The 10,998-nt window shown below is 59.3% G+C and overlaps 1 protein-coding gene across 1 annotated transcript; it reads right to left on the bottom strand.

Annotated features, from left to right (window-relative positions):
• Window positions 1–662: 662 nt before the first annotated feature.
• Window positions 663–5,754, bottom strand: INHBB (inhibin subunit beta B). The gene is made up of 2 exons (XM_003416699.4): window positions 5,319–5,754; window positions 663–2,894 (listed from the first exon to the last, which is right to left on the bottom strand). Exons 1-2 carry the CDS (start codon window positions 5,752–5,754, stop codon window positions 2,119–2,121), a joined length of 1,212 nt encoding a protein of 403 aa, XP_003416747.1. The 3' UTR covers window positions 663–2,118.
• Between the last annotated feature and the right edge of the window lie 5,244 nt (window positions 5,755–10,998).

Below are 10,998 nucleotides of genomic sequence, written 5' to 3'. Positions count from 1 at the left end.
GAAGCCTTGGTGAAACATAATTAGTCCTGGGTCTAGAAGAGTAAACAAATGTGTAATTCATGAATTTGCTAATTGTCCTTCATTTTGATCTCCTGCCATTTTTCCTCGAATCTCTGACTGACATACGTGCTCATGGCAAGGACTCAGAGAGTGCCGGGAGCAAGCCTGGAGGCTGCCTGGTGCCAAAGCCTGGCACCTGGACTCACCCCTCCCCCCACCCACCTCCCACCCAGACCCCCCCGCCCCCCAAATATCACACAAGGCAAGAAGCCTGTGGCACTCCATCTTTTATTTTCTTAAACTGTACACAGACGTAAAATACTTTAACAGCAAGTCTATGGGGAAAATTGTTTGGTTTTAAATTATGATGAAACAAAACCTAAAGGAAGCTTTATTAAATAAACATAAAGTTGGAGATTTAAAGATACACACCTGCATTCTACCATTGTCGTTTTTACTCTACCTTCTAGGTGTGTAAGGATAGAAAAGACACATCAAACTGAATAAACAAAATCCATTTATACCCTGAAATGCTGGCAGGCCGCTCGAGGGGTTGTTCAGAACATCTACATCACAGAAGATGGTCTCACCATCTAATAAAAATGAAAACTGATCTCTTGGCCTCTTTGGTTCCAAAATTATGTATAATACATTTAACTGTATTCTTTTTTTTTTTTTTTTTTTTGCTGCTATAAAAATAACTTCTTTTTTCAAATGGCAGTTTCTGACTAATCATGCAACTAGATCAGTGCAAACATTAAAAGCAATCATTCGCTTAAAAAAGAAGCAAAGGATTTCATTTCAAGTATAAAAAAATATAAAAAGAGTCATACGAGTCCAGTTTCGTCTAGTGTGGGTCAACCCTTTAAATTGCATAGTTCACGTGGCACTTGGCTATCTAGAGGGTGAGCAAGTTCCGTGCTCTGCCAAGGGCCACTTCTGGACACGTGGAGATCGGCAAGTGCTACAGCGTGTGTGCTCAGGCAGGTGTGCAAGTGCTGCATGGGGCAGGTGGGTGGGTGGGCGGGGGGGCGGGGGGGCCAGGCCCCTGGTCAGCCCTGGTGGCTGGGGCCCACCTTGGCAACTTCTGCCAAGTGGCCGAAAGCCTTCCCCACCTCTCCAAGGTCAGCTAAGCTGCTCTCCTCCCCTGGTGCCCCCGCAGCAGGGGGCACCCAGAGCATTTCCAGAATGCCTCCACACCACCATTCCTCTTCTGGACTCGTCCACATGCCTAGGGGTCATTCCCACCCCCCCTCAACCAGTCATAGACGTCCCCAGTGAAGGACGCAGATTGCAACTTTTTTTTTTTTTCCATTTAGAACAATTATATTTTTAACTTAAAGGTCATACCTGGTAGAAAAGCCCCTTTTCCGTTATACAACTGGCAGAGATGACCTGTCAACTGCTAGTGATCAGTTAAAGCATCAAATTAAAACCCCTCTCACCTTCCCCCTCCCCACCCCCCAAAAAACACACTAAGTCATGTCAGGGACCCAAGTGACCAACAGTCCAATGGTCACTGCCCCTGCTTCATGGTCCCTGGCAGGTGGGTCCTTTCTGGCCCTCTTCCACCTCTACAAGGCTCCTTGGTCTTGTGGCAGGAAGGACCCCAGGCAGGGAGGCAGAGCAGGCCTTGTATAAGCAAAGGGGGACATGCAGCCCTCTGCCTGCCCATCGGCTCCCTGCCCCCGCACTGGCTTTTCCTCTCTGGTTCTCTGCGCTCTCTCTCTGTGTCTCTGTCTTTGTGCTTTTATGTGTGCTCGGAAGGCGCAATTCAGAGTGGCCAGGCCAGCTGGTGGGAATGGTGGCTGTTCACCCCATTCTCTCAGGCTGACAGACATTTGTAGCTAAGCTGCCATTTGTCACCGCATCCATTTGCTGGTATCCTGGAGGCTGCTGTGTGGGTGGCAGGATGCGTCTGTGCATGTTACGAGTGCATTTTAAAGTATTTCATGTCCATTGAGGGTCCCCACTCTGCTTTCGACAGGTCACTCTATGCAGTAGAAAAATAGGTCAGGCCTCACTCTGCCACCAGCTCTCCAGCCCAATGGGAGGACCGCGCACAGCCTGCCGTGCACCCCGTTCCCAGAGGGGCTGGGAGAAGCCCACCCGGGAGCGTCAGGCGCAGCCGCACTCCTCCACGATCATGTTGGGCACATCCCGCTTCACGATGTTGTACTCGTCGTCAAAGTAGAGCATGGACATGGTGCTGAGCCTGGTGGGGATGCAGCAGGAGTTTACCATGCCGGGGTTCAGGCCCCGCATGCGGTACTGATTTACCACTGCCGTGTGGAAGGAGGAGGCAGAGCCAGGGACCCCCGCCAGGTAGGCTGGGCAGCTGCCCTCGCAGTAGTTCCCATAGTAGCCAGTGGGCGCGATGATCCAGTCATTCCACCCAATGACGCGGAAGTCAATGTAGAACTGTTGCCTGCAACAGAGGCTGGTGCGGCCATCGCACTCCAGGCCCCGCTTGCGGATGCGATGTCTGCTGTCACCCAGCCGTGCCTGCACTACCACGAAGGGCCGGTGTGACTCCTCATTGGGATCCACAAACACCGGCACCACGGCCAGCTCCTGGCAGCCCTCGCACTGTATGTCCAGGCTCAGCCTCCGCTCACCCCGTTCAAACAGGGCCTGGATGGCCTCAGTGAGTGGGAAGGTGTGCCAGCCGCTGCGCTTGAGGTCCACCTTCTTCTCCACCATGTTCCACCTGTCACCGCGGCCCTGCTCCTGGAAGTACACTTTGACCCGCACCTTCCGCCGGCTGCCCTTCTCCAGGACGTAGGGTAGCAGTTTTAGGTACAGCCAGAGGCTGGCCTGGACCACAAACAGGTTCTGGTTGCCTTCATTGGAGATGAAGAAGTACAGGCGGACCCGGGAGGAGGCGAGGCCATCTGCGGGGAAGGGGAGAGCAGGCCGAGTTAATTCAAGGAGAAGGCAAGGCAGTGGGGGAAACGGGCTCTGGACTGCACAGTGCTGGAATGCCGACTCTCCACACAGATGGAAAACGTTATTGACCAAAACTGCCATTCCTGGGGCCAGGGCCTCTGGCTGTAACCTGGGAGAGGCAGAGAAAATTATTTCCTATTGAGAAACCCCAACCAGGTTAGAGAGAGAGGGTCCAGGCCCATGAAATCCTGCCTCACCTCTCCCAGGCCAGGGCCCCTGCAGACAGGCTGTCAGGCCTCAAAGATCAACAGAGGAACTTGTCAGGAGGCCAAGATCTTAACAAGTTGTTATGGGTATCTGTGAAATCTGAAAAACAAACCCAGGACTGCACTGATGATGGGTGGCGGGGGTGTTTCAGGAGCGCTTTTTTTTTTTTAAGTTAACTTAGGGCATTGCAAAACCCAGCTGAGCCACCTACCGCCTCTTGGCTGTGTTTACCTAAGCGAGATCTGATCCAACCCCCAGTAAAACCTCCACTGCAAACAAGCAGGCTCTGCTCAGGTTTCTGACACTGGAACAGGGGTCCAAGGGCTGCAAAGTCCCTCGCTCTGAGTGCTTCTCTAAGGGACAAGACACTGGAGGTTCAATCCTTTCACCAGACCCTGGCTCCCTGCTCACAGCACATTCAAAGTCGCCAAGGAACAAGGGGGCTGGCTCGTTAGCTTCTCAATAATTCAGTTCAACAGGAGAGGTGGTGCCAACCCCCAGCCACCTCCTCTCATCCCACATCACATTTCAGTGACCCTTCCCTCTGACAATCTCCACTTTTCTCTTTCTTTTCTGCAGGAAGAACAAATCAGGTGACTGCGTGGCCAGGGCTGGTTTTATCAAATCTCTCACCACTGCCCCCCTAAGCCCCCTTCTCAGGCCTCGCCTGGCTCCCTAATAACACAGACATCTGACTTTGAAATGGGGGAAACGGCAGCCTTAAAAGCTGGTCTTGGATGAGCTGCCTGTGACCTGAATCTGTTATTTATAAGTCAAAGAGCTGGCTCCACGAAACGGACCAGAAATATAACAGCCCCCGCTGTCATTTTGTGCCACTGGGACCAAAAGGCCCTCCTCGACCTTCCCGAATCACATTTCTACCCCAGCCCCCAAAGCACCTTTTTATCTGAGCCCTCTAAGAGCCCTCTAATTGCATGCGGAGCTCCCCTGACTCCAGCGGACAGCTAAAACGACAGTGCGTTTCTTTCTGAGCACAAACCAGCCCGATTGTCTCTGCTTTTCTCCACACTCGGCCATGCAAAACTTCTCATCCCTTTTCATCCCCAGGCGGCTCCAGCACCGGCTGCCTGCTGCTGCGGGGTGGGGAGCACTTGCAGCCAGGGACACAGACCGCCCCCAGGCTCTCCGTCCCCACTCCCTGCTTGCACAGGGGCTTCCCCCCTCGGAGACCTTCTCTGCAGTCCCCTCGCACAAATGGGGCTGAGCTGCAGGCACAAAAGCCAGCCTGGCTCATTCAAGTCCTGAAAAGGACAGCAGAGTCGAAAGCGCTTGCACCATTTCGAATGAAGCACACTTTCCTCTTCCTCTTAAAGTTCCCAAAGATTTTTTTTTTTTCTCCCTGATTTTTATATTTAAGACAGTGGTAGAGATTCACCATCTGGGGCCGGGGGAAATTCCGGAAAGAACTCCAACCCTTTGTTAACTACGAACTCAGAAGCTCTTAGGCGAGGTGGCTGCTGCCGCTGTCAGCCAACCCAAAGGCACCGGGCTGCCCCCGAGCCGCATCTTTCTCTGCGTCAAGGATGGAACCTGTTGAGAAGCCTGCCTTCCGCCCGATTCCGATGCCCACACAATCGAAGAGAGGTTGCCTAGCTCTCCTCAGCGAGGCTTCAGCAATCCTGGCAAGCCCACGCCACCCGGTGATGGAAGCGGCCCCGAGGGCCTCTCACGCAGGCAGGCAGGCAGGCAGGCAGGGAGGGAGGCAGGGAGACACACACACACACACATACTCCTTCGGCCCACGTATATCAACAAGCACACACATCTCTGTCCACACTGCTAAGCCTACACTTCCTGGGAAACAAAAACATTAAGTAATCGCCAAGCAAAAGCCCGCGGAGCCAGGGCCGCACGCATCTGCCGGGAGGGGGGCGCGCACCCAGGCGCTGGGGCCGGATTCCGGAGAGCCGGGGCGGAGGGCACGGCGCTAGGCGATGGAGGCAGGAAGGGGTCTGCAATCTGGGAGATATGAAACGCAAACGGGAGAGAGCGCGCAAATATACAGGCGAGTGGGCCGGGCCAGAAGTCCCGGTTGTCCCTGGAGCGCGCTGGCAGCTGCAGCGACGGCCGGCGCGGGCAAGGAGGGAGGGAGTGGGGGAGGGAGCACGGGCCGCGACCGGTGGCCCAAGGGCCTAACCCACCTGTCTCGGCGAAGCTGATGATCTCAGACACGCGCTCCTGGCCGTCGGCGGCCGAGCTGGCGTGGCCGTCGAAATGCGGAATCTCCACGCGGCCGTCCTCGCGCACCTTGCCCGCGTGCAGCTTGCGCAGGGCCGTGACCATGGCGGCCTTCGGCACAGCGTGAGTGATGTTGGGCCGGCCTCGCATCTGCAGGCGGCTCAAGATGTGCCGCTTCACGGCCTCCAGGAAGTCGCCGTCCATCCGGCCCGGCTCCTCGGGCCGCCGGAAACCGCCGCACGAAGTGCAGGTGTCCTGCGGGCCGCCCGGGGCTCCCGGCGGCGGCGGCGGCGCGGCAGGCGGGGGCGTGGGCGAACCCCAGGCCTCGGGCCGCAGCCAGCCGGCTGCCAGCAGCAGAAGGCAGGCGGCCCCCAGCGCCCGACCGGGCAGCCCGTCCATGGTGCGCCGCTGGCGACGAGGGTGCCCGCCGCGAGGCGAGCCTAGCGCAGGGCCCGGCTACGGGCTCCGGGAGCGCCGCCCCGCCCCGCCCCCGCCCCGCGCCGGCCGGGGCCTCCGCCTGCCCGCCTGCCCGCCCGCCCGCCCGCCGGGAGGGCCGCTGCCGGCTCGCAGGGAGAGGGAGCCGGCCGGGCCGCTGGAGCTTCCGCGCGGCGGGCAAGGGGTGCCGAGGGCTGCGGGGGCTGGAGAGGCGCGCCGGTCGAGGCAGCAGCGGGCGGGCCGCGGGGGCTGGTGGGTCACTGCCGCACGGGCGTCTCCGGGTGCCTTGGCATCTGCAGCTTTCTCCCCATCCTCCGCGTCGGGGCCCCGCAGCCCTCACTCCGGTGTAGCGAAAGCGGCGGCAGCGACTCCTCGGCCGCTGGGCGGGGAAGGTGGCTAAAGGGCCGGCCGAGGCAACTTGGCCGAGACGGAAGGCGAAGGCGCCGGAGCCCCGGGAGCGGAGCTCGAGAGCGGCTTGGCGCGGCGCTGCAGCGGGCGCTGCGGCGGGCCCCCGCGCTGGCACCTGAGCGCCTTGCCCTTGCAGCCTCGCTCCAAGGAAGGGCCAGCGACGGAGGCGGGCGAGTCGTCCTCGCCGAGGGCCCGCGGGCAGGCGGCGGAACGAGCACGGCGCCGGGAGCGCCGGGGAGCGTCGGCCGCGCGAGCTCGCTCAGAGGCTGCGCCGAGCCCCCGGCCGCGGGCCCTGCAGTCCTCCCCGCGCGTCACACGGCAAAGTTGTCTCCAGGCTCCCGGGGCGCCGCATCCGCGGGCGGACGGGCCGCTGCGCGCTTCCCCGGGGCCTCTGCTCCTTTCGCCTCCTCTCGGCCTCTCTCCCTCCTCCGCCTGCCTGTGCCGGGCCACTGGGCGCTCGGCGCCGGGCGACGAGGACGACGCGGAGGCAGGCCCTTCTCGCTCTCTCCTTCGGTCTACCGCGGCGGCGGCAGGATCGGCTCGAGCGCCGAAAAGTCTCGCGGCGTCCCCGGGTGCCGTGGCCTTGCTCGCGCTCACACTGGCACACGCCGCAGAGCGGGCAGAGAGCGGGCTAGTGACGCCGCGTCCCCGCGCCCGGCTGCGGCCCGGGAGTGCAGAGCCCGCCGACCAGGAGTTCTTCTCTTTGCCCTCTCTTCTTTTACTCTCCCCGTTTTTCCTCTCCGGGGGGGGGGGGGAAGCCGCACAATCTCCGTATGTGCGCGCGCGTTGAGATAGAAGCTGGCAGGGGTAATAAAAGGCGGGGGGAGCGAGGCTCGTCCTGGTCGTGCGGGAGGAGACGGTGCGCGCCTCCTGCTCGGCTGGGGGGAGGAGGGGCGGAATCTGTTCAGGTCGGTGCGCCTGCTCCCCCCGCCCCACCCCCACTCCCCTCCGCTCTTTTCCTTTCTGCCTTCCCGGGAAGGAGGGGCAAGCCAGCCCTCTCCCCCCCACCCCAATCCCGGGCCACTTTTGCTGCCCTGAAACTTTCCCACCACGTGGGCGCCCCGGACCCTCGCCCAGCTGGGCGGCTGGCGGCACCGACGGGCTCCGGGCGGAGGCTGCGAGCGCTCGCCCCTGGTCGCAACCGCCCCCTCCCCGCAACCGCGCAGGCCCTGTCCCACCCCAGCCACCTCCGCGACCCACCGGAGAGGCGACTGCCACCCGGCGACTGCCCCTGGCCCTCCCCGGGCGCTCCCTCGCGGGGCTGGCAAGGCGGGGGTGGCGGCACTGCCCCCTGCGGCACGGGCAGGCTCCGCTGGCGAACGCCGCTCCCGGGTTGCAGTGGCCTCACCCAACGCCCCAGCGACCGCTGGCTCACTGGGCAAAGCGTGGGCCCCGCGGGCTGGAGGGGCGGGAGAGGGGGCGGCCGCCAGAGGCTTGGCCTGCCCCTGCCTCCGCCGGGTCCTGGCCCCGGTAAACTCCGGGACTGTTCGTGTACCCAGCCTCGCGGGCCAGAGGCTTCTGAGCTCCGGAGCTTGCTGGGCTGGTGGGGTCTCCAGCACACACAAACCCCAGCTGACAAACCTTGGTCTCAGACAAACCCCGGTTCGCGGCCAGACCCTGCTACTGCCAACTTTTAAGGAGTGCCTTTGGGCAGAGTCGTCACCCTCTCCGGTCTCTACCCCCTCGTCTGCGAAGGGGAAACAATGACACCTATACCGCACCAGGTGTTTCGGGAGGGGGCCCAAACAGAGGCAGCTGGTCCAAGCACTTAGCAGTCAGAACCCAGTAAGGGAGGGCTCCAGACTCTGCCGAGGTACCACCGCCAGCCCTGCCACACCGACCTCGAGCCGTTAGACCAGAGACGCTGTCAGTGGAAACCTGACCCTCAGCCCCGTCCAGAACCCCAAGTGCAATGCGGTATCCTGCGACCCTCTTCACGCCCCCCCCCGGGTCTGATGGTGTGAGGAGACCACACGACAATGCCCACAGGGCGCAGCACTCGGGGCCAGGAACACACCCCAACCCCTCTCCTGCTCGGGGACCTCCACCCACCTCGGCCGCACCCCGAAACAACCCCGACTTTCCTAGAATATCGGTGAACCGAGGAGGACCCAGGCCGAGCGTGGCCTTCAGCTCGGGGGCCCTCCTCCCTCATTGTGAACCTCTCCGGGACTCCAGGGAGCTTGGCCCGGGACCTCAGCTTAGCCGACGCCCGCTAGCCTGGAGACCGAGCGCCCCCTCCCTCCCAGTCAGAGAAACCGACCCGAAGGTGCTCAGGCCGCTCCACAGGGCAAAACTGGAGCCAGTCTGAGTTTGCCACCGGGAGTCAGAAAGCGAGGCTCTGGAGGGTCCCTGAGATGAAAGCCCTTCTACTGCCTTAGAGCTGTCTTCAGAGCTCCCATCCCAAACACACGCCAGTCTGCCCTCTTGGATTTCCACATTGCGCCTTGTCCTGGAACCAGTGATCCACACGCAGGAATGGAGGTGCCCTGAATAGTTATTTGCGTTTATCTTGTCACTTGCTATCTGGCCACCTCTCTGCCTCTTGGGCTCCTAGAGGACAGGGACTAGGCCTCAAGGGCCCTGCCTGGTGCCAGACCTGGCATGATCAGGGGGAGCTTTAGTGAATGAATGATTGCCGAATGAGTGAGAGAAGTCCTTCAGCCAGTGAAGGGTGTAACAGCCCCCACTTGCCACCACAAGCCCTCACAGTAGTGTTCCTGGCCTGCTCAGCTCCTGCCCTTCCTACTGCCAGCCCCACCTGGGCTGGATGGGGCTGAGGGAGGGGAGAGGTGTGGGGGAGGACCCCATGCCCTGAGGAAGGTCCAGCATCCTGCCCATTGACCCTCTGAGCTGGAGACACGCAAAAGCCACGGGTGGGGGGAGGGAAGGGGAGATTGAGAGGAGGGTCCACACTTTGCTTCCCTGGCAGAGCGGCCACCAGCCCTGCTGCTGGTCATCTGCTGGGAGGGAACTGGGTCAAGCGGTAGTCAGAAACCATCTGCTCGAGAAGCTGGGATTATCCCGCCCTCTGCTGATCCCCCAGCCCGCGGAAGCCAAGGGTGTAAATTGAGTCCTTCCAGATCACCTTGTGCTTTCAGGGGAGAGGGGGCTCCCCACCCCCTCCTGAGGGGCAAGAACCTGTTCCTGGGCTTCAAAGCCTCATGTAGCACTGGGCAGAGTTCTCTGTCCATTAATGACCTCAGCCTCTGGTCTGTGCCAGGGATGTGACGGCACCTGTCAGTTCTGAATACAGTAACGCACGTCAGGGTTGTAGCCAATGTCCTGGGCATGGGCTGCCGGGCCGGCAGCCCCCACTCAGGATGCTGGATCCTGGCTGCCATCAAGGGACTCTGGTCCAATAGGGAAGGCAGGAAGAAGACATGGTGACACTGTGGATTCAGGCACGCAGGAGGGTGGGGAGGCTCAGAGCATTTGTACTCATGCCAATTTTTTTGCATATCCTATAATTGTCAATTTGGGGATGATGAAAATATCCAAAAGTGACAAGGTAAACCATGAAAACTGGAGCCTTAGGGCTTGTCTTAGGCTGGGTTCTCTAGAGAAGCAAAACCAGTAAAGCATATAAATATGTATACAGAGAGATTTATATCAAGAAAACGGCTCATGCAGTAGTAGAGACTGGAATGTCCCAAGTCAGGCTGGAGGCTTCTCCTGATTCACGGAGCCACGGAAGTTAGTGAACCCAAGATTGGCTGGTCAGAGAGCAGGGCTGTTGCTCACAGGCTGCAAAGATCAAGGAGTCCTCAGATTGGCAGGCAAGACCACAGGTAAGTTGCTAGTTAAGTGCCAAAAACCAGAGGTCAGATGAGTAGGAGCCAACTGCAGGATCTAGAGTAAGCAAAAGTCCAAGAGCCTTGCCAGAAAGTCCACTTAGATTTGATGCAGACCACATGCCCAGAAACTCCCATTCACCTGAGTGGCTATTCACAGCAGATCCCATCATGGGGGAGATCACAACATCATACAACTGCCAGACCACTGAGAATCATGGCCCAGCGGAGTTGACACACAATCTTAACCATCACAGGGCTTGTTTCCAAAAAGAACTGAGAACCTTTGTGCAGTTTCTGGCCACTTGGCCCCTGTAGGGGTAAAGAGAATGTCTTCTCCAGGTGGTGCAAACATTTTACTCACCCAGATGTGCCTCAAAAGACCTGGCGATCTACTTCCAAAATTCTGCCATTGAAAGCCCTATGGTGCACAGTTCTTCTCTGACACACATAGGGTCGCCATGAGTTGGGGTCAACTCAATGGCAACTGGTTTGGTTTTGGTTCACATCAGTGGGCTGAAAGGAAGGAGCTGCATGCCAGACCAGACTCAGAGTCCTGCCCCAACGGCAGCCCAAGGTACAAGAGATGGGCAGCCCAGGTCTGCAGCCAGGTACCAAGGAAGCAAGCTTACCTTTGTAAAGGCTCAGATACCGACATGGAGCCCCACAGAATGGCCCAAAATCACTTCATGCCTTGGAGCTCCTGAGTCAAGTCCTTGATGAGCATGGAGAGCTATGGTGGGAGGGCTGTTTTGATAAGATAGCCCCATATTTCCCACCAGGGCAGTGAAACTGCGACCAGTCACTGAGACCCTTGAGAGGCAGGAGCTGGCTGCATCCTGAGATCCCACTGGGTCCTCGGCAAGTACTTTAGGTCCCTGTCATCTCAGGCAATTTGTGAGCTCCTTCTACACTACTCTCCTTTAGCTCCCCAGCACCCAGTGCAGTGCCTGATTCAACGATGGCTTATGAGCTGATTCATCTTGAGGGAGGATAACAGTTAAGC

The sequence above is a fragment of the Loxodonta africana genome, chromosome 6, assembly GCF_030014295.1.
Source record: "Loxodonta africana isolate mLoxAfr1 chromosome 6, mLoxAfr1.hap2, whole genome shotgun sequence".
Lineage (NCBI taxonomy): Eukaryota > Metazoa > Chordata > Mammalia > Proboscidea > Elephantidae > Loxodonta > Loxodonta africana.
Note: the sequence above shows the minus strand (reverse complement) of the source record. Positions and strands in the feature narration are given on the sequence as shown.